At 41.4% G+C, this 23,659-nt stretch overlaps 1 protein-coding gene across 5 annotated transcripts in view; it reads left to right on the top strand.

Moving 5' to 3' along the window:
• Nucleotides 1-23,659, top strand: part of Kiaa0895 (KIAA0895 ortholog) — a 55,367-nt gene that overhangs the window by 29,650 nt on the left and 2,058 nt on the right. For 2 of the 5 annotated variants that reach the window (XM_019210013.1, XM_019210014.2), the window contains 5 exons: nt 823-1,514; nt 12,922-13,065; nt 13,592-13,724; nt 14,500-14,805; nt 21,058-21,458. In XM_019210013.1, coding sequence (XP_019065558.1) covers nt 823-1,514; nt 12,922-13,065; nt 13,592-13,724; nt 14,500-14,805; nt 21,058-21,323 — 1,541 coding nt within the window. In that variant the 3' untranslated portion in view covers nt 21,324-21,458. Of the gene's footprint in view, nt 1-822; nt 1,515-12,921; nt 13,066-13,591; nt 13,725-14,499; nt 14,806-15,706; nt 15,905-21,057; nt 21,459-23,659 lie in introns of those variants that run through there. The other 3 variants (XR_002025919.1, XM_010640492.1, XM_010640493.1) reach the window with 3 other exon arrangements.

The raw sequence follows: 23,659 nt of genomic DNA, 5'->3' as shown, positions 1-23,659 counted from the left end.
GTTTGGTTTGTTTTTTGAGACAGGGCCTCACTATGTAGTTCAGACTGCTCTGGAACTCACTGTGTATCCCAGGCTGGTCTCGAACTCACAGCAGATCCTCCTGTCTCAGCCTCCTGAGTTCTGGGATTACAGGCGTGCACCACCAACACCCGGCTCTAGGTCTTACTTGTTTAAATTGCTTTTGAGCTCTAAAGAAAAAGCTGCCCTCTCCTTAATTTACCACTTAATATATATGTACTGTGGTAACAGTGGTTATAATTTGCTTTTCAGTTTTGTCAAGAAAAAACTTTAAACTTAAAATATAACTTAGAATTAATAAAATTAACCAGTTATTGATACTGAGTGCTTGAACACACACGTCATCTGTTTAATCCTGAAAGTGGCTTTTGGGGTAAACAGGCTGCCTTAGTCTACAGAGTTTCAGATTTCAAGATCATATTAACTTTGAAAGTACCTTGGATTTTACTTGGTCATTGGTAATATTACTAGGAATATATGCTTTCTGAAATTAACCTTATTTAGTAGCATCTTCAGGTTATTTAGTGTCTTATCTCACATCTGTATTAGATTTTGATCAAGTACATGGTTTGAAGCTGAGGAATTTTACAGATAATCTGACATATACACACTATGAGGAAGGAAAGTGATAATGTCTAGCATTACCCAAGTAGTACATCCTATTAATATTTAAATATCTTTTCTAAAGATTATTGTGAATTTATAAGGTTTACAAGCCTTCAGAATATTCTTCATATAAAAGCAGTTTGCTTCATCTGGTGTCTTTGTTATTTCTTCTGTTTTGATTTTGTTTATTTAACACAGAGAAGCTTCACTGGCCTGAGCAAGAACTTGCTAAGAAGTCTGTTCTAAATGCAGAAGACTCATTGATCCTTGACAAGAGAAGCCTTTCGCATTTATCCTCTGGAGTACTAAAGGACATTTTCACAACTGGAACCAGTAGTTACAATGTCCTACTGCAGAGCAAGGAGGAAAGAAAGCATCATTCACAAAAACAGTCTTCTTCTACCTACTCCAAAAGATGTAGAAAGCCCAGCAAATGCCCTAACTGTTCTCGTAGCAGAGACACTCGCAGGACAAAAGGCCCAGTGCCCGTGGCAAGCAGTGGTACTTGGTATTGCCTGGAGAGGCAGCCTGCTGTTTTTGTCACTAGCTCAGCAGCAAGTCCCATAAAGTTTACCCGTGATATCTCTGTTACAGGGACCAGCATAGTCCTCCCACCTAAACCCAAAAGCAAGATCAAACGGCGCCATTGCTCTGCTCTGCCAAAGCCCAAGCAGCAGCCTCAGCTGTCTAGAAGCTTTGAAAAAGCAGATGACTTTTCTGGAAAGAGATTTTGCATATTGACTGCTATAAAGCCTACCAACTTAGAGAAAGAAAAACTGAGATTCTTTAAGTCTGACTATATGTACAACCCCCAGTTTGAATACGCCAACCCAGCCCTGCGAAATGTGTTAGCCAAACACAGCAACGCATCTGACCGATTTCTGAAGCAGGTAAGATGCCAGTAGTGGCATTTCATTTTCATGTAGCTGAAACAATTATCTACTATTTGCAAGCAAAAAAAAATTTTTTTAAGTAGTCCAGTGATGTATATGTTGCAATTTTTTAACTCCCACCCAGGACAGATGGAAATGTGGCATGACATCTCCAGATGAGTGATGTTACCCATAAGTGAACAACTACTCTCTCATCAAAATCTAGAATCTGTTGTATAGACTCTGTGACAGGAAGCAAGCCTATGTGTAAGCAAGCTTCAGATTCAGATTCTGAGCTTTCATTCAGGAGTTACAAACTCTTGGCCTGTTTTAAGCCCACAGATGGTTGTTGGGGAGCCCACACTATGTTTTTGTTTTCTAGTTGAGTTTTTAATGTGGAGGCAGAATGTGCAATCTCTGGTTCTTCCAAGCTGGTTCATTCCCAGTTTACCATTCTCTAGAAGTTTGATTCTTGCCCATGAACTTGTCAGTGCTTTGCTAAAAGGATTAATCATCATCTAGTATTTAAGTGCTCATTTAAAGAGGAATATGGGCTGGGGCTGTAACCCTGTGGTAGAGCACTTGCCTGGTGTGAACAGGCTCGGGGTTCAAGCCCCAGCACCCCAGTAATCCATCAATCAGTCAATCATTTCAAAAAAGGAGAAAATAATGGGATTTTAAAGATTATCTTTGGGACTAACAAATCATCACATGAATAAAAAGAATATTTTCTAAGTTATTCAAATTAGACATAGTTTTAGGGCCACAACAAACCAAAATTTTACAAAAGTATTTGAGGCAAAAGTGGCTGATGTTTGTTTTTAGGACATAGTGTTGGGATAGTATTTTCAGACTGCACTTAGTTAAATTAACTTGGGACAGGTTTTTAGAATACATTAGCCTCAACTTGGCTTTGTCAGTGATTCAAAGATCTGTTTGTAGGACAGATAAGCAAAATTGCATGGATTTATTTTTCAAAAGGTATCTGTCCTCTTTCAGCATTTTTGCTGATAGCATAGTCTAGTTCTTTGGTCTTATGACCAGTAGATTCATTTGCTGTTTGGTGTAGAGATTTTTGTTTTATTTTTTGAGGCAAGGTCTCACTATGTAGTTGAGGCTGGTCTTGAACTCACTGTACAGCCTAAATTGGCCTTGGACTCACAGAGAGCCTCCTTGACTACTGGGATTACGGGTGTATGCCACCATGCCTGGATTTCTCCTCCTCCTCCATTTTTCTTGATAGAAACATATTTAATTGGCAATAAAATACCTTCACCAGTAGAATATCTTGACCTCAAAGTTCTCTAAGGCCATTATAATTGTATAATTCTAGAATAGAAATAGTATTTTATCTTCGTAGATTCACAGTGCTGAAACAATGAAGGGGAAGAAAATAAAGAAAAATAAATATAAATATAATATATTAAATAAATATATCACACCTTTCCTTAGATTACATAATTTTCTCTTTTGGCAAATCATGAACCTTTCATAGATACCCTCAAGTTAAAAGGATTTTTTTGTGGGGGGGCGGACAGGGTGTTACTATGTAGTTGAGATTGACCTGGAACTCACTGTGTAGCCTAGGCTGGTCTCGAACTCACAGCGATCCTCCTGCCTCAGCCTTCTGAGTGCTGGGATTACAGGCATGCGCCACCATGCCCAGCTAAAAGGATTCTAGTTTTTAGCTTTGTGTACTAGGTTGGAGAAGCCTAAGAGCTGGAGAGGTTTTCTTCCAGATCAGATGGAAGCACACCCATCAGATTATTTGTCCTCGGAGGGAGAAATGACCTTGATGCTTCCTTGAAAGGCTGTGTTGACTTGACTTTGGAAGTTCACTGACCCCCTGACCTGCACATTCTCTGATTATTTTAGCAAGGTCTTTCCTAGTTCCATTGTCAGCGGTGAAAACAGTCTGCAGTGCTCAGCCACCTGTAAATATCTCCATCACACCTGCCCTGCCCTGCTCCTGTCTGAGCAGAGTGCAGAGGGGAGACCAGGGCCCAAAAGGAAAGGATTGCACAGAATGAAGGCACACTCAATGTCTGGATCTGTTTATTTCCTGGATTCTCCCTATCTGGAATATGACTTTTTGAAATATTTTGGTTTATCTCTTCTTATTGCAATCTGATCCTAGTTTGCAGTTCCTGATAAAGAAAACTGGGTTCCTGGCAAAAATATCTGTGCTGTCCCCAGTCTTTACCTTGCTGTTGGCTCTGCTGCCAGTGTCTTTCTAATGACATCTGACGATATGTGATCCTGTCACTTCTCTTCCTAAGGAACTGCAGGGGGTCCTTGTCATTCAGCCTAAGTCCAGAATCCTCAGGTTGGCCTTCAGGATCTCTCACAAAGGCAACTCTGTGCTCCTGTGGTACTTTGTGTTACCTTCATCCTGTGACTGTTTTTAAGCTTCTTGCTTCTTCATCACTATATTGGCCTCCTTGGTATCAGTGCATTTTATTTATTTCAGCTATTCCACAGTCTCTAGCATGACTTTCCAAGCTGTATTTCCTTTTCTTTGATTTTTGTGCTTCTGACAGTATTGTTTCTGTTTGCCTGGAATGTTGTCTATCTCCTCTAATCCCCTTACCTTTTTAGACGATCTTACAGTAGTTTATAACTCCATTGAAGTATTACTGCATTATGTCTATATGTCTGTATGTCTTTATGTCACCTGCCATTCTAATAGTAGGACAGGGACTTAGTTTGTAAAATATAGAAAAATAACAGTGATTTGTGGAAGGTGACCATGAAGGGGAACCAGTGAGGAGCTCGGTAAATGAATGGTCCTTTTGACTTCTATTCTAGAAATTTATTGAAGTATTTTATAAACCTCCAATCCATGATTGGATGGTCAGATTTCTAAATTTGTGGTTCAGCCTGAATGTATCTTTTGTTTAGCTGGTGTGGTGTTTTTTAAACACTGGACTAGAAAGGTGCTGTTCTGATGCCCTCCCAGATACCTTAGAGCTGGTAGCTTTGTACTGTGGTTACTGCTCACACCTGAAGATGTGTTGTGTTTGCCACCACGACAGTGTGCCACAGTTGGTTGGTGGCCACAGTACTTTACATGGAGGCTGTGATCTGATGTTATCACATATCTTTACAAACCTAATGTGCTACCAAGGAGCAGCAGCCACCATTGGATACCTCATTAGTACTTGGAATTCTACTCTTCGTCCTGAGAATTTCACACTACCAGAATCGGGGTCCCCATTGTTATCTGTAGTAACCATTCCCATCCTGTTCTCAGGAACACTAAGCAAACAGGGCCCTAGGATCAGAAAACACGGGGTGTTCTGTTCATCCACAAGATTCACTGCTCAGTGTCATCAGAAAGGCTGGCAAGAGTCTTTTGACTTTATTTATTCCAAGATTTTCCAAACTTAGTTGGTCATGAAAACTATGAAAAATATATCATGTACCTATTTTCCCTCAAGGAATAGTTTGTAAAGCACTGGTTTAAAGAAAAGAACTATCTCATCTTCTAGGGGGAGGGTGGTTCAAATTTTAGAATTTGCTGAAAAGAAAAGGAATGGAGTATTGAGATTGTCTATTAATTAGCAAGGCAGGAAAAAATTAACGTTTAACAGAAAGTTAGAAGACAAGCCAGTTACTTTAAATTCTAAAAATTAAGCAGAGAGCAGTGGCACATGCCTTAATCCTAGCTACTTGAGAGGCTGAAGCAGGAAGATTGAAAGATTAAGGCTAACCTGGGCAATTTAAACCCTTCCAAGTTTAAAAATAAATAAAAAGGGCTGGGTAGAGCACTCTGGTTTCAAGCCCCAGTAGCCCCCGCTGCCCACACACACACTAAAACCTACTAGCATTCTTCTGTCAGACGTAGGTGCTGTATAGTCCTATGAGAAATAGATTGTAGAGCACATTTTCAGTGCCTCTCCCTGGCCCCATCTTGTCCTCACCACAATTTGGAGAGCTTCGCAGGGTGTGGATGGATGTTCATCTCCATTTTACCAGAAATACACTACACCTGAGAAAATTAAAGCAGCATCCTCACCAAGACATCATCAGGGCCTGGTGGCACCCTGATGTAAAATCATGTCTGGTGGTGTCTCATCTTCTGCAGCACCACCCTTTGTCAGTGGCCCCATTGAGAAATGCTGTTTTTCATTGAGGGAAACTGCATTTGAGAAGGGAGATAATTTTTAACACATGACTGTTAAAGTGGCTTGTGACTGATGGTCGGATTTCCAAATGTCTAAACCCTAAATAAAACCGCAAGTAAACCAAAAGCAGATCATTTAGCAAAATATTGAGACTTTTCAGGAAGTTTGTTTTGTCATCCAAGAGAATGCTAAAAGTTCTGTGTAGAGAAATTTTTTATTTTATGGATTAATAGTTCAAATGTTGTATGTTATTTGATTACTCTTCTTTTTTTTTTGCAGTAGGTTTTGTTTTGTTCTGTTCTGTTTTGTTTTGTTTGAGTCAGTGTCTCTACGTAGTTCAGGCTGGCCTTGAACTCTGTTGCCCAAGCTGACCTCAAATTCATAGGGATCCTCCTGCCTCAGAGGCCTCAGCCTCCTGAGTCGTGGGATTATAGGCATGCACCACCACACTCTGCTCTACTAAAATGCCATATAGTTTACCCACTTAAAGAGTAGAGTCCAGTGGCTTTTAATATATTTAGTTATGCAACCATAAACCATCACTGCCAATTCCAAAATTTCATCATCCCCAAAATAAGTCCTGTACCCTTAGCAATCACCTCATTTTTATCATCCTCCCTACCATAGGTGAGCATAGTCTACCTTCTGTCTCTGTGGATTGGTCTCGTCTGGGTACTTGTTATGAATGGGATTGTATAATATGTAGTCTTAGTGGTCCTTTGTGAATGGTATATTCATCATTTACCATGCTGTTTTCAAAGATTCATCCAGGTTGTATGCATATCAGTACTTTTTATTGCTGAGTAATATTCCATGTAAAGATTTAATACATTCTTTTTATTTGTTGGGTGATAGATATTTGGATTGTTTCCACTTTGGATCTATAGTGAATCATGCTGTGAACATTTGTGTGTAGGTTTTTGTGTGAACTTTGTTTGCAGTTACCTTGGGTCCACATCTAGTGGATTCGCTGGCCCACGTGGCAACTCCTTGTTTTGTTTTTTTTTTTTTCATTAAGTTTATTGGTACGTTTAAGGCAAACAATTCCATTACATTTATCATTGGGATCTTGTACCTTTACATGATATATATTGGTTCTTATTTTTTCCCCTGCCCCTGCCCTCCTTTAACCCCCTTCACCCTTCCCTATTTACAAAGACTTTGTTTCCATTTTTTCCTTTTTTAAAAGTATTTTTCCTCTTATTTCCTTTCCCCTCCCCTTCCTACTTCCCCTTTGGCCATTTTCTTCCTATTTCACGCTATCAATTATACCATTTGAACTTTATTTATACTTTGTTTTTCATACCAGAGAAACTATTTGGTATTTACTCAAGTGTGTCCTATTTATTTCACTTAACAGTATGGGCTCAATGGCATCCATTTAGCTATAAATGTCTCTAGTTTCTCACTCTTTATGGCTGAGTAGTAGTCCATTTTATTAAAAAATACACATCTTCTTTTCCAGTCTCCAGTTGATGGGCACTTGGGTTGTTTCCAAGTTTTAGCTGTTACAAACTCTGCTGCTATAAACATGGGTGTGCACATATCACTGTGGTATGATTCTTTTAATTCTTTTGGAAAGATACCCAGCAGAGGGATGGCTGGGTCAAATGGGACCTCTAACCTAATTCTTTTTTTTTTTTTTTTTTGTGATACCAGGGATTGAACTCAGGTCCTTGTGCTTGCAAGGCAGGCCACCGAACCGCTGAGCTAAATCCCCAGCTAATCCTAATTCTTTGAGGTATCTCCATATTGATTTCCATAGTGCTTGCACTAGTCTGCTCTCCCACCAACAATGAAGAAGGGTTTCTATCTCCCCACAACCCTGCCAGCATTTGTTACTGTTTGATTTCTTGATAGCAGCCATTCTTTTGGGGGTAAGGTGGAATATCAGTGTTATTTTCATCTGCATCTCTCAAATGACCAGTGATGTTGAACATTTTTTCATGCATTTATTTCTGCTTTTACTTGTTTGTCTGAAAACTGTCTGTTCATTTCAGAAGCCAATTTTTGAATTGGGCATCTTTCTACTTGAGGCTTCTGATTTTTTTGAGTTCTTTATATATTCTAGATAGTAGTCCTTTGTCTGAGGAGCAGCTGGTAAAAATTTTTTCCCACATTGTAGGTTGTCTCTGAGCTCTGTTGGTGGTTTTTCTTACACTGCAAAAACTTTTTAATAGGATGAGATCCCAGTTGTTGATTCTTTGTACTAGTTCCCATGGTACTGAGAATTTGTTCATAAAGTCTTTTCCTATGCCATTGTCTTCGAGAATTCTACCTAATTTATTTTCCAGGAACTTTAGTGTTTCTGTTTTGATATTTATATCTTTAATCCATTTGGACTTTAGTGCATGGTGAAAGATAGGGATCTAGTTTTAATCTTTGGAAAATTGAAATCCAGTTTTTTTCAATACCATTTATTAAAGAGGCTATCCTAGCTGGGCATGGCGGTGCATACCTGTAATTCCAGCACTCAGGAGGCTGAGACAGGAGGATCACTGTGAGTTCTAGACCAGCCTGGGCTACAAAGTGAGTTCCAGGTCAGCCTCAAAAAAAAAAAAAAGGACATCTTTCTTCCAATGAGGATGGTTGGCTCTTTTGTTAAAGATGAGGTTGCTGAGTATGTCTGGTGTTATTTCTGCATCTTCTAATCTATTCCATTGATCCTCAGGTTTGTTTCTTTGCCATTACCATGCTGTTTTTATCACAGCACCTCTGTAGTATAGTTTCAAGTTGGGAATTGTGATATCCCCTGCCATGTCTCTGTTGCCTAGAATGGCTTTTGCTATTGTAGGTCTCTTCTGGTTCCAAATGAATTTTTGGATTGTTTTCTTTAGTTCAGTGAAATATACTCTTGGGATTTCAATCGGGACTGCCCTGAATATGTATAGCAGTTTTGGAAGTATGGCCATTTTCACTATGTTGATTCTTCCTACCCAGGAGCAAGGGATGTCTTTCCATCTTCTTATATCCTCTTCTGTCTCTTTTTTCAGAGTGCTGTAATTTTCAGCGTAGAGATCTTTTGTCGCCTTTGTTATTTCATTTTTTGGATGTTATTGTGAAAGGAATTGTTTCCCTAATTTCTTTCTCAGTGAGTCTGTTATTTGTGTACAGGAAGGCTGTTGATTTTTGAGTGTTGACCTTGTTTCCAGCTACTCTACTGAATCTGTCAATTAAGTCTAGAAGTCTTTTGGCAGAGTGTTTTGAATCTTTTATGTAGAGTATCATATCATCAGCAGATAATGACAGTTTAACTGCTTCCTTTCCTATCTTTATTCCTTTTATTTCTTTCTCTCTTCTAATTGCTGTGGCTAATGTTTCTAGAACTATATTGAATATCAGTGGTGTTAGTGAACATCCTTGTCTTGCTCCTGATTTTAGTGTGAAGGTTTCCAGTTTTTGACCATTTACTATGATGTTTGCTTTTGGTTTTTCATAGATAGCCTTTATCAAGCGGCGATAAAGACAGTCTATTCCAATTTGCTGCAGGGTTTTTTTTTTAATCATGAATGGGTGTTGAATTTTGTCAAATGCTTTTTCTGCAACAGTTGAGATGATCATATGGTTTTTGTCTTTGACTCTTTTAATGTAGAGTATTACATTTATTGATTTATCAACTCCTTGTTTTAACCTCTTGAGGAACTCCTAGACTGTGCTCCAAAGTGACTGCACCACTTTATTTCCAGCAGTGTATGTCGATTCCAGGTTCTCCACATCCTCATCAACTCAGCTTTTGTTTTTCTCATCATCCTGGTGGAGGAGAGGGGGATCTCACTGGATTTTGTGCACTTCCTGGTGGCTAATGATGCTGAGCCTCTTTTTTCACATGCTCATTGGCCATTTTTATATCTTTTTCAGAGAACTGTCTATTCAGAGACTTTGCCCATTTTTAAATTGAGTTCTTTGTGTTTTTCTTATGGAGTTCTAAGATTTCTTCATCCATCCTAGGTACAATTCCCATAGCAGATATGAGATTTGCAAATGCTTTCTTCTATTCTGCAGGCTGTGTGTTAGTCAGCTTCCTTTGCTGTGACAAATCACCCGAGATAAACAACATAAGGGAGGTTCCTCGTCTCATGGGTTTCTGTCCACAATCACCTGGCTCCAATGCTGGTTCCATTGTCGTCTCAGGCCTGTGGTGAGACAGAATATCATGATGGAGGAGGGGCAGTGAGAGAGCCCCATGGAGTTCAGGGGCCAAGATAGATCCTTCAGAGGACTCTCCCCCGCCCCACTGACTTTGGTTCTCCAACCAGGCCTTCTCCCAGCAGCCCCTTTAGCTAATGAACTGACAAGTGCATGGGTCCACTGGATGGCCTTAGAGCTGCTGTGACCCATCACTTCCCGAATGCCTATGAGGTGGCTCCAAGCCTTCAGCGCATTCTGGATCCCACTCGACAGCTTTCCTCAGTTTGACAGAATCCTTTGAAGTACAAAAGGCTCTAATCTTGGTAAAGTCCAGCTTATCTTCTGTTGTTTGTGTTTCTGGTGTTGGTCCTGAGAGTGCTACCTGTTCCCTTTCTAAGAGTGCCGCAGCTGTAGCACACTTCCTGACTTGGTGACTCTTCCAAACTGTACTTCACGCTCATCGGCTTCCATCCCTGGAATGCCTAACTTCTATAGTTTATTTATAGTTCCATCAAGATATTGCTGCATTATATCTGATTATGTCATCTGTCAGTCTAATGGCAGGACAAGGACTTTGTTTCTAAAATACAGAAAAGTAATAGTGATTGGTAGAAGGAGACCCTGAAGATGCATGAATGAGTGTCTGGATAAGTGAATGGTCCTCTTTGCTGGTATGCCAGAAACTTATGAAGGTCTTTATTCATCTTTTTTCTCCACTGCAGATTCTTTAGTGTCTTATACCATACCGTGAGGTGTACTTTTCTGATTAACATAGATAATGATATAACAGCATAAAGTTTGACCTGAAATTTATTACCTCTGAAAGTGTCATTGATGTGCAGGTGTGCAAAAGCCTGATTTCTTAAGTAGTGTAGACATTGGTTGTCTGAGTCCTTGCCCTTAAAAAAAAACTTCCGGTCTGATCATAGCACAAATATATGCATATTTTAAAGAATGTTAAAATGTATGAGAAATGCAAATAACACCCATCAGTGAAACCCACTGCCCCCTCCTCAAATGTAAACATCAACCTTGGGATATCCTCCTCTATTTCAAAAGTACCTTTTAAAGTTACTTTTTCCAAAATGGGTATCATAGTAAATAAGAAGAAAACAATCAGTAGAGGTGACTACAGGGAAAACACCTCAAAGAGGAAGAATACACATAGCGACGTGGTGCTCAGTATTTATCATGGAGAAGTACAGTTCTCTCTGTGGCTCTGATGTCCCACTCGATGTCACCTCCACGATGGCCCTGGGGCATTTGTGAGGAAGCAAGGGAAGTGACCTGCAGTTGCGGAGCATTTTGATAGGAAAATCATATTCCCTTGCTGAAGAAAATCTCCATTGCTTTTATCCTTTCCCGACTTACTCTTTTATCCGTGATAACAAACTGTCTGTAAATTTTCTTAATTCTCTAGACTTTTATATTTGCAACGTTAAATAGTAACCAGATAACTACATTTTCCTAATGAGTAAGCATATGCTGAGAAAAGCTAATTTTCCCTGGAATTATTTTGTGTAGAAAAACCTGGTAGCCGAAATTATAGTGAGAAACTTTTAACCTTTTTCAGGTCTCTCAGTCCAGTACAGAAGCTGTCCCTCACTTTCTTTAGAGGCACTTATGGCCAAATTGCCCACTTTGTTTTCAGTTTGATAACTGGATGACTGGTGACCTTTAGTCCTGTGTGTGTGTGTGTGTGTGTGTGTGTGTGTGTGTGTGTGAGATACTTTTGCTGCTGTGCTAAAATGGGCTTTTAATTATTGCTTTTCATTATCCTGGCTGTCTGTCGTATGAATGAAACAGCCTCAGGGTACTCGTGACACATTTACCATTTACCATTTTCTGGGGTCCTCTTCTCATTTCCCTATGTGTGGCTCAGCCGGGGATCTAGTGGATATGAAGATTCTGACCTCTTGGCCCGAGGATAGGACAGGGCCAAACTCCTGCCTCTAGGACCAGCTCCCTCTGTGTCAGCACTGCCGGCCCTTGGGCCGCATTGAGTAGCAAAGTTTTCAGTAATAGTTTGGAAAGAGAAATCACAAAGCCTGTTAAAGTCACTGCTTGTTCTGGCAACTTTATGATATATGCCTAGTTTATTAGGAATGTATATTTTTCCAGTGAGAATATATGTTGGATCATGACGACTTGTAATCGATAGCTTTTCCATAATTTTTATGTCAGGCTTGTTATTTCCAGTGGTGGTATCTATAAAGAATGGTAGTATACCACTGATGTGATAGTCAGTAGGTACTTGCTTAGTTTTATGTCCCATGCACTGTGCTTGACAAAGGTGGATGAAATGTTCCCAACAAAACCACGCAGTAGACATTGTTATTGTTATCCTCCTTCACAATTGAGGTGGTGAAGAGGCCGAGTCACCAGTGTAGAGATTGGCTGGTGGGTAAAGAGCCAGGGTGTAAGCTCAGGAGGTCCCGTTCTAGAGCTTGTACCTTCATCTCCTCTCAAGTCTGACGGCAGTTCAGAAGCTACAGACTCATAACGTGTGTGAGTTTCCCGGTTCTTTCACAGTTCACGTGAGATATATTTGAATTTTCCAGTTTCTGTTCCAATGGCCTTTGAAGGCAGTTTTCTTCCTCCTTTGATTTTTCTTTCTTGTGGCTTTTCCACAGTTCCTGATGATTTGTACTTTGCTACCAGATTCCTTTAGTCTTCTATTCTGCCTGTGCATGTGTGGAAAATCCAATTTCAGCTTTTGTATTCTTTGAAACCTTATGAAGAATGAGAAGTAGAAGATTCTCTGATCTGAAGGAAAGACAAAATTGTTCTCATTAATCTTGCGACTATATTGTCTGCCAGAGATAAGTCCAGGAAAATAGTGATTTTAGAGATTGTCACAGAAGACTAATTGATTTTTATGTTCTTAAATTTTTGAAGCTTTTTAAAAAAAAATCCAGGTGCTAATTGTAGCCCAGTAATCAGTGTAGATGTGTTCCTTCCACTTGGCGGTACCTTCCTGCCCATTATGTGCGTATAGGGAAGCCCCTTGTGTGGGGACAGAGTACACACCTGTGAGAAAACTGCACTCCCTCACTTGCTGTTTGCTCTGGTAGTCAGTAAAACTGGAGCAAGTCAGAGCTGGCTTACTTGTTACTCATCTCAAAGTCGTACAAAGCCCTCTGCTGTCATCCTCTCTCCTGCTTTTACAGTCCATCCATATCATGGAACTGACTCTCCAGAAGTACGGAAGCTACGAGAAGTTTGAGCAGACCACAGGCGGCAGCCTGCTGTCGAGGCCGCGCATCTGGAGCCATGTGCGGAAGTACATGACGAAGGAGGGCTGCCTGGGAGAGGTGGGCTGTGGGCATTGCTCCGGGTGCTTAAGCTCCCTGTGCCTTGAATTATGGCGTTCAGTTTCTGCTTTTCTCATTATGTTACAGCCATTTGTGTATAGCTTTAGGGCTCTATGAATTCCCATCTGAATCTTTTATTGAAGAGCGTTGCCCGGTGGCCTCTCCTGTTTGTAGTCCCATTTTAGTGGTCAGTCTCAGGGACTCGGTACTGGCCACCAGCAGAATTCTGCCCCTGTGCCTTCCTCTCCTTGCTATAGCTAGGGACTGCTTGAGAGACCCTAGAGATTCAGTTTTAGTTTCTCTGAATCTCCTCACCATAGCTATCTTCCTTCTTGTCAAACCAGTGAAGGTTCTTGAGTCCTTCAACAGTTAAAGGTGGCTGGCTGCACATTCTACCACCCTGGTTTCTGAGGGAGTCAAGATAGCCATATGCAAAAGCCGTGTTTGTCCCTGGGCTGTTTTCTGTGACAGCATTTCTGAGACTTTACTTTGTTTTATATGCATGTACTTTCCTCTTGCCCCTCAGATTGTGGTGCATCTCACCGAGGACCTGCTGTCCCGAGCCTCGATGACGGTTGTCAACGGGTGTCCCACTCTGACCATCAACGTGGCCGCTGCGCGCGAGCACTGGCTGGAGGGGATGCTGCGGCACGAGATAGGTGGGCAGCCCGGCCCCGGCCCCTTGGAGGGCAGGAGTTAGCCCTAGCTCTTAGCAGTGTTTAGCAGACTGGGACTAAAGATAACCTACTTCTAGTATTTCAGATTCGGACTTGTTAGCACATCATCTAGCTGTCACTATATTGAGCTTGGAAAGGCATTTGGCTCCTCTGGCTTTCGACTCCCCCACCTTAAACTGAGGGGGTTGAAATAAGTGTCTCTAAGATTCTTTTCAAATATCAAGGCTGAGTCTCCTCTCTAACAATATGGTTATAAAGGTTTGCGCTTCTCTAATGAGCCCTGAGGGCTTCCTGAAGGGTCTATACTCCTTCAGCTTTTCAAAGGCCTTAGGTCATGTCATTTTCTACTTTGTTTTGATGTGTAGGCAAACATCAATATAGAATTGTTGATGGAATCTTTTCTGTGTCAGTTTTCTATTACTATAACAAATAACTGGAAAAGTTATCTTAAAATAAAAAAAATTTTGGCTCACTGTTTGGGAGATTTCAGTCCAGGATCATTTGGCCTTGCTGTTTTTGGGGCTGTGGCAGGGCAGCACATTATAACAGGAGTGAACTCAAGGCCAAAAAAGCCAAAAAGAGTGGAAGAGGAAGGGGCTAGAGTCTGGTTATCCCCGTGGAGGGCACAACCCAGTGACCCAGTAACCTAGAAACCACCCCTAGTCCTCATCTCCCAGGGTACTGAGCTGGTGACCAAATCCTCCTGCCAGGGGTGAAGAGCAGTTTTCCCTACTCATGTCTCTCCTCTTCTCTGCAGGCACACATTACTTCCGAGGTATAAACAACTTGCAGCAGCCATGGAACAGTTGGACTGGCCGCAGAAGACACGAGCTGAAGCCCAACAACCCCACAGAGGAGGGCCTGGCAAGCATCCACAGTGTCCTATTCAGAAAGGACCCTTTCCTGTGGAGGGCCGCCCTGCTCTACTACACTGTGTACCAGGCCAGCCACATGTCGTTCTGTGAACTCTTCAGAGACATTGGCACGTTTGTCAAGGACCCCAGTACCCGATGGGATTACTGTGTGCGAGCCAAGAGGGGCTGGACTGACACCTCCCAGCCAGGTGAGCATCCCTGACTGGGTTTCCGAGTCACTGGCCGGTTATTGTGGGATGCAGGTCAGAGTCTCATTATGAAACCTGAGGACTCATACATCTGTGACAAAGTCAACCTGTGTTTTCCAAACCACTGTTTCTCAGCATTATTTTTGTGCATCTCATTTTGAAAACTGACAGACTAATAGAACATTCATACCCCTATCCTTCATCTAGATTCACCAGTTGTTAACTTTTGCCATTTTTACTTTCTCTCCAGCTTTTATAAAACAGCTTTATTGCAAGGTCCCAAGTTTGATCCCTGGTATCAAAAACAAAAAACGAAAAACAAAAAACCCCGGCTTTATTGACATGTAATTTACATGCCATGTGGTTCACCTGTTTAAAATGTAAAGTGCAGTGCTTTTTAAAATATGACAGAGTTGTACAAACATTGACACTAATTTCAGGATATTTTTATTCATTTCTTCCCCTCTCCTCCCTGAGCTGGGAGCAACCACTTTAAGTGGTTTTCACTTTTAACCTCTGTAGATGTACCTGTTTAGGTAATAGAAAATTTAAGAATTTTTGTCAGTAACCTAAAGATGTTGGAAGCCCACAGAATTTTTTGTTTAGTTTTTAGCAGTATATAAGGAAGTCTATGGCAGTTGTCGTAGTTACTTCCCTCATAACTGAGACACAGTGCCTGACACCCACAGCTCTAAGGAGGAGAGGTTTATTATGGATCAGAGTTTGCAGAAGTTTCAATCCATAATTGGCTGGTTCCAAGGCAGGGGAGCATGGCAGACAGGTGCGGGAGAGGAGAAACAGTCCATGATATGACAGGCAGGAAGCAGAGTAGAGCTCAAGCGAAGAGGAGGGATGTATATAACTTCCAGGCCACTCACAATTGCCCACTTCTTCCTACCAGGCTTTATCTCCTAGCATCACACCCAGCTATGAACCAATCAGTGGACTAATCCAGTAAAGCACACTCACGGTCCGGTCACCCCCGAGAAGCCCCACCTAATAGTTCATGAGGCCTTGAGAGGGCATCTAGAGAGAAGCCGCAACACCCCCTGTGATCCACCTCCTCCAGCCAAGCTTCACCTCTTGATATTGTATTCAGGTATACACTCGTCAGTGGCCTAATCCACTGGGGGACACCTAGATACAAGCCATAATTCCAATATGAAAATATTTTGGAAAAAAAGGGTAAAAATTAGCAAATTTTTTCAAAAGTCATTTTGACTTTGAGATTAGTTCATTATATCAAAAAATTCCACCTAAAAGTATTTTTATTTTATTTTATTTATTTTTTTTGGTACCGGGGATTGAACTTGGGTCCTTGCGCTTACAAGGCAGGCCACCGAACTGCTGAGCTAAATCCCCGGCCCTAAAAGTATTTTTATTTTATTTTATTTATTTTTTTTGGTACCGGGGATTGAACTTGGGTCCTTGCGCTTACAAGGCAGGCCACCGAACTGCTGAGCTAAATCCCCGGCCCTAAAAGTATTTTTATTTTATTTTATTTATTTTTTTTGGTACCGGGGATTGAACTTGGGTCCTTGCGCTTACAAGGCAGGCCACCGAACTGCTGAGCTAAATCCCCGGCCCTAAAAGTATTTTTATTTTATTTTATTTATTTTTTTTGGTACCGGGGATTGAACTTGGGTCCTTGCGCTTACAAGGCAGGCCACCGAACTGCTGAGCTAAATCCCCGGCCCTAAAAGTATTTTTATTTTATTTTATTTATTTTTTTTGGTACCGGGGATTGAACTTGGGTCCTTGCGCTTACAAGGCAGGCCACCGAACTGCTGAGCTAAATCCCCGGCCCTAAAAGTATTTTTATTTTATTTTATTTATTTTTTTTGGTACCGGGGATTGAACTTGGGTCCTTGCGCTTACAAGGCAGGCCACCGAACTGCTGAGCTAAATCCCCGGCCCTAAAAGTATTTTTAAACTACTTCTTTAGAGCTTAGAAACACTCAGGCCATAATGGTTATATCACCAGTGTGGCCCATGTTAACATGTGTTATAGTTTGTGTCTAGATGTCCTCCCAAAGCCTCATGTGGCCTTGGGTGGGGCTTTTTCAGAGGTGGCTGGATCTAGAGTGTGTGACACTGGGATTGATTCATGGTGCAATGCTAGGATCAAGGGCACTAGGACTGAGGGTGTTAGTGCCCCCATCCGAGGTAGCCTGGATAAATTATAAGGGATAGAAAGCTATGATCCTCCTATGCTTGTTTTTGCTACCTTCTGCCTGAAATGAATGATTTCTCCTCTCTGAGGCCCCCTCGGCCATGTTGTTGTGGAAAAGCAGAAGAGCTCAGTGTTATAGCCAAGTGTTACAGCTCTGGGTCTCAGCTATTGCAATTTGAAGACTTGGGAATCCAATGGTCACTTGACAAGGTGGAGAAAAACTTTTATTACACTGTCAGCATTAGAGAAGTTCCTACTCAAAAGTCTGCGCCCTGTACCAGAAATGAGAGCCTCCTTATATAGTGATTTACAGGGTAGGCGAGCATGCTCCCTGAAGCAGGGGTGTGTGGAGTTACAGAACATTCTTGCAAGGGGGTGGAGCCTAACATTCTTGTAAGGGGGCAGAGTTTAACAACATTCTTGTAAGGGGTTGGAGCTTAACAGAACAGTCCTGAAAGGTCATGCAGTTCAGACAGTCCAAAACATTTTGATACATCAGGCAGGAGTGCAGCAGCATAGACTATAACATTTCTGGAAGAAAACATTATGAGGAAAAAAATAAATAAAGGCAAGGCAAGGGCCTGTCTTATTTTATAGTATTACTCTATCAGTGTGCCACTCTGCTTTGGAGCCCACCAACTGTGGACTGAAACCTTTATGAATTATAACCCAAATAAACTTTTCTTCCTTTAATTTTGAATGTCAGATATTTTGTCTCAGCAATGAAAAAAGTAAGACAATTTGGTACCAGAGAAGTGGTATTATTGCTGTGACTACCTGACCTGACTGGCTTGTAGGAAGAGTTTGGAAAGGTTCAGAGATGCCCGCTGCAAAAGTAGGGCTAGAATGCCTTAGGCAGTACTTGATGGGAGAGTCTAGTCAAAGCTTAGAAGACTGGAAGGCTGAAAGAAATCCTGCTGGTAAAGACCGGGTTTGGGAGGTTTCTGCTGGGAAAAGGACTGTGTTGGCTGTTGGACTTCAGACAATGCGTGTTATGCCTCGACAGAAAGTTTGTCCACATTTTGCTCATATCCAAAGATTTTAGCTCAGACTAAGATTAAGGGCAGCAGACTAATCTTGCAGAAGAAATTTCAAGGCAGTCTAATGTTGAGGTGGTAGCATGGATACTGTTGGAGGTTTTTAGCCAAACTTATGTTGCAAATCAAGAGCAAAGAGCCCAGCAGAATGATTTAAAATTTTGTGAGTTTGGGTAGAAAGGAAGCTCCAATAAAGTTTTGGCTGCAAAGAAGGAATAGCATAGAAATTGGTTGCTGAGGAGACTAACAAGAAAAAGCCAGGTATTTCAGAAGACAATAGAAAAGATTGCCCAAGGGCATCACAAGAAGCAGCAGAACTCTAGCCTGTATAGCTTCAAAATGCAAAAGTGAAAGACTTACTTTGAGAAGGAATCTCAGAGCCTCATGTTGCAGAATGGTGGCACCCTAGGGAAGTTGTTACTCAGAGTATGGTTCATGGGCCCTGGACCCTTATAGCCAAGAGAGAAGGAAGCCTGGTTACTGCTCCAGCCGGCAGCAAACCTTGGTATCACCCATGTGGTGCTAGTTTTAGGTGCGTGCAGAATGAAGAGTTGTGGGGTCAGGAGGCTTCCACCCAGATTTCAGAAGAAGAATTGGGAGGCCAGGCAGGGTGGTGCCCCTGAGAGCCGTGTGTGAAGCTGTGAGTGTGAAGCTGAAGGTGGGGGTGTGTGGAAGTTTCGAGAACCCAGGAGCATTGATTGTCTGAGGAAAACCTCAAGGAGGAAGCAGAACTGGCCCCGGACAGAAGCCATAGGAGCTACAACCACTAGAAGTGCCTGAGGAGCGGAGCCACCCAAGCCCTTCAGAGTTCACAACTTGCCACAGATTGCCAGGGATGCTGGAAGTGGAGCTGTGGGATTTTATGTTTGCCCTGCTGGATTTTGGTTTTGCTTCGTTCCCTTCCTTGATATCCCCATTTGTAACTTTTAGAATGGAAATGTCTTTCTTGTGCCATTCAGCATTGGAAATGTTTAACTTTCTTTTCATTTGTTCAGGGGCTCACAGCTACAAGTTTGCCTTAAATCTCAGAGGAGACTTTGGACTTGGATTTTTCAGTGGTACTGAGACTTAGGACTTTAGCAACTCTTAAAGATAGACTAAATGCCTTTTACCTGAAGGAACGTGCATGAGTCTTTGTGGGGAGGCAGGGGCAGAATGTTATGCTTTGTGTCTAGATGCGAACATAGGTAGGGCTTTTTCAGAGGTGGCCATACCTAGAGTGTGTGATGCTGGGTAATTCACGGAGCAAGGGTAGCATCAAGGGCACTAGGATAGAGGGTGTGAGTGCTGCCCACCCTAAATGGCCTGGATAAGATACAAGGGATAGAATAAGCTGTGATCATCCCTTGCTTGCTTTTGTTGTCTCCTGACCACCATGAACTGTTTCTCCTCTGCAATGCCCCTCTGCCATGTGCCACTCTGCTCTGGAACCCACCAACTGTGGACTGAAGCCTCTGTGAACTATAAGCCAAGTAAACTTTTCCTCATTTAACTTTGGGTGTCAGATATTTTGTCTTAGCAATAAGAAAAGTAACTAAGATGCTATACCAGGGGTACAGTTGTGTGGCAATGTGGCTGTCTGAAAGCTCGAATCAGGCAAGATAGGAACTAGGAGGAAGGTCATCTGTCCCCTGGTTTCATGTGGGCACAGCTGCCTCCAAAAGTGGGTTCCTGTTGAAGTAAGTGTCAGTTATTATCTATCTCCTTTGTAGATCTGTTTGTCTTTTTTCTTTTTTAATACTAAAGCCTGAATCCAGAGCCTTCACACTGAGTTATATCCTCATCCCTTTTTGAGACTGGTTCTCACTAAGGCACTAAATCGCCCCATCTGGGCTTCAGTTTGCAGTACTCCTGTCTCAGCTTCCCAGAGTACTGGGATTACAGGTGTGTACCACCACTCCTAGCTCTAGTCTGAGTTTTAGTGCACAGAGCTTGTCTGTTGACCTTGATACCCATGAAGGCATGTGATTTTTAGACTAGTCTTTATGCTTCACACATATTTTTTTAGCTTTTTATTATGGAAATGTTCAAATGTATGTAAAACAAGAACAATTAATATGCTGAGCTCTCACTAATACATTACCTAATCTTAGGAATCGCCATTACTAACTGATTCATATCTTTTTCTGTGTTCCTATTTCCCAGTAATATTGTAAGAACAGTTTTAGCATTGTGACCCTGATTACTTCTGTGTGTATCTCTTGCTGATTGGACCAGAATTTTTCATAATCCCCATGTTGGTAGCTTACCTAACAAAATTAATGATAATTTCCTCCATGTATGACTGTATGCAGACCAAATAATTTTAAAAACTGAAATTATATCAGTATGAGAAAAGAGGTTTTCATTATCTCTTTTGAATAGGTTCAGATCTCTTGAACTATTTCTGTTTTTCATGTATTCATATTTTTTCTATTCCCAACCCTACATATTCTTTAAAATTTAGTTCTAATTCTTATTTTCATACAGATGAGCAGTATCAAAATAACCTAGATTGTTTCTAAACCATAGCCTCTTTTTTGAGGGCAGAGTTCTGTTATTATTTAACAACAACAAAAACCTAAAAAACACACAAAAAAGAAATCTTTGTAAAAATCTCCTGGCTGCAAATGGCCTTTGTTGAGACCTTAACTGCTCCCCACCCAGTGCCTTCATGAAGCCTGGGAGTTATGGTGAGATTAAACAGCAGGGGTTATGAGTTGTGCATTTTAAACTACCAGCCTTTCTTTATAATTATGGGGAAATGTTAAGAAAAGGGAGTGTGGGGAAGGGCAGCTACTAGTCTGTGTACTATTCTGGTTTTCCCAAGTCTTCCCTTTTTTTGGTTATTATAAATAAACATCAGCAAATTAGATTTTCTTCCCTTGCAGTATTGAGAATGGAACCCATGGCCCTGTGTGTTCTGGACAAGTGCTGTACCCCCAGGCCCATGTTAGAATTTTTATACTATAAGTCCGTTCCTACAGTGAGGGGAATCAGATTAGTATCTGATCTCCTAGTAAGTTTTTAGACACCAGAAAGTGACACTTGTGCTTCTTCCAGGGTGTTTCAGTAAAGACCAGGTCTACTTGGATGGCATCCTTCAAATCCTCCGGTACCGGGAGTCCATAGACTTTCACCTCCTGACGGCCCTTGGGAAGGTGAGGAAGCCCATGGCGCGGTCTCCACACAGCAGTTCAGTGTCTCCAGGCCTCAAGCTTGACTGCATGCTGAGACTCATATTCATACTCTTTATCATTGGAATGAGATTTCTTTGTTATAACAGAAGGAGAAGACGTGGTTATGTCACAGCATTTCTTTGTGAATAACAGAAAGGAGTAGGAAATTTGGGAATGTGCATAGCTTTATGTTTATATCTACTTTTTCTAAGAAGCATCTCTTCCTAAAAAGCATTTTATTTATTTATTATTTTATTTTTTTGTACCAGGGACAGAACTCAGGACCTTGCGCTTGTGAGGCAGGTGGCAGCACCACTGAGCTACATCCTCATCTCTAAAATCATTTTAAATAAGCTAACAGTATAACGCTTCCCCTTAATATCTCCAAGACTAAGGATATTCTCAGACATGACCATACAGTTTTTCAAATTGTGGCACTGTTTGTGATCCTCAATCCAGTCAAAATGTATGCATTGCCTTTGGTTATAATCTTTCATTTCTTTTAATCTACAACAGTTCCCCCTGCCCATTCTTTTATTTTTCATGACATTTTAAAGAGTTCAGGACAGTTTCCTTCAAAATTGTAGCAGTCTGGATTTTCATATTGTTTCCTTATGGTGTGAATCAGGTTAAACCTTTTTTTGCCAAGTGATGTATATTTCCTGTTGTATCACATAGAAAGCCACGTAGCATTTTGCACTATTATTGGTGATGCTGTGTTGGATCTTTAGGCAAATTAATGACCCCAGATCTTGAGGCCTCCCTCACCTTGTATTGGTGAGTCATCCGTGGGTGAGACCTACACATGCCCACAGCAGTCTGTGAAGGAACGGTCTTAACATCCATGGGTGATCTCTGCCCAGTCAGTTATTGCACTGGTAGAGGTCTCCTGGTTTCATTGTGTCTTTTCTTTTACTCCCCTCTCTTCTGCAGTACTATTATGGGCTTACTCTTTATCCTGTAACTCTTTCGTGGCTGTGCCTATTTTTTAAAACACATGTCTCCACATTTTCTGGCAAAGTATAATGTTCTGGGTTCATGTTGATATTTCTTGTCCAAATCTGAGACAATCCACTTCCTCGATGAAGCCTTGGAGACCTTGAGCGGGCAGTGGAGTTTGGAAGCAGGACCTGAGCACCTGTGCCCTGCTGAGCAGGGAGTGTGTCGGAGAGCAGGCAGCACATGCTTCAGGCCGCAGCGAGAGCAGCAACACAGGTCATCAGAACACACGCGGTGGTGATGAAAGGTGGGCAGCATTGTGAGACAGGAAGTGCGCAGTGCTGTTGGCAGAATGGCACTGACAAACGTGCTCGGCACAGGGCTGCCACAGACCCTCAGTTTGTAAAAGGCTGTGGTCTGTGAAGCACAGTAGGCCAAGGTGTGCCTGTACCCATCCTTCTTGTAAACTCAGGGTGGGCTAGGGTTACTAAGCCACACTAGTGTCCACAAACCTGTTTTCATTACAGTTCTGGGTGTAAATAGTAACCACATCATTAATAAAACACTTAAAATGAGTAAGATGTGGATATGCCACATTTCCCCAGAAACAAGGCTGAATCTTATAGTAATTTTTGCTCCAAAAGACACTATTAGATAGCATATTTTCAGCAGATGTCTTATTTGTCATAAACAACAATTTATTCATTTATTCATGTATAGAAATCTGCATTTATTCACAAAGAGTCCTGTCATCTTCCAGGATGTCATCCTAACTCTCCAGACCCTGAATTCCAGCCTGGCTTTCTTGTGACTCCATTTCCTGTAGAACCATTGGCCCCAATCTCTCATGTCCAGCAACAGAGCTCTCTTTGAACGAGGGCTTCCTGCCCCTGTGGCCTGCTCAGAGTACACAGGCAGCACTGCTGTCAGTGATTTCATCCCATGGCCTCTCCACCCAGGTGACCACCTCCTGCAGGCTGGGATTCACAGTTTCCGTTAAATCAAGTGCTAATTGAAGATTTATGAGGCAGGAGTGGCAACAAAAATAATGACAGTTAAGATTGATGGTCCACACAAAAGTGGTGAAAACTGCAGGCAAAAAAACCTCAGAAAATGTTTCTTTATTTCACAAGAGTGCATTAAGTACATCCATTACAACACATGACGTATCGAGTTACGAAAATTCATATTAGACAGTTTGTTACCAAGTGTGCCTGTTACTGGCATGTTGTATCTGTGCTCTGATCATTTGGCCGTAAGTCTGGAGTTCATCTGTCTACATGGGCGCTTACTTCTCATGTAAAGGCATCCTCTTTGTATGAGACAAATACATAATTATAATTTACAATACTTAATTATAATTTATATTATTTTTAAGTATTAATGTCAATATGTACAATAAATTATATATTAATATTTTATATTTCAGTACACCTGACATGTGTTTGCAACCGATATCCTAAATTCATCTGGCTAATGAACTTAACTGAAATTTGTTTTCAGGAAAATAGGGTAATATGAACATGATTTTTTTTTTTTTTTTTACT

The sequence above is a fragment of the Fukomys damarensis genome, unplaced genomic scaffold (genome assembly GCF_012274545.1).
Source record: "Fukomys damarensis isolate Sample0158 unplaced genomic scaffold, DMR_v1.0_HiC HiC_scaffold_17, whole genome shotgun sequence".
Classification (NCBI taxonomy): Eukaryota; Metazoa; Chordata; class Mammalia; order Rodentia; family Bathyergidae; genus Fukomys; species Fukomys damarensis.
Note: the sequence above shows the minus strand (reverse complement) of the source record. Positions and strands in the feature narration are given on the sequence as shown.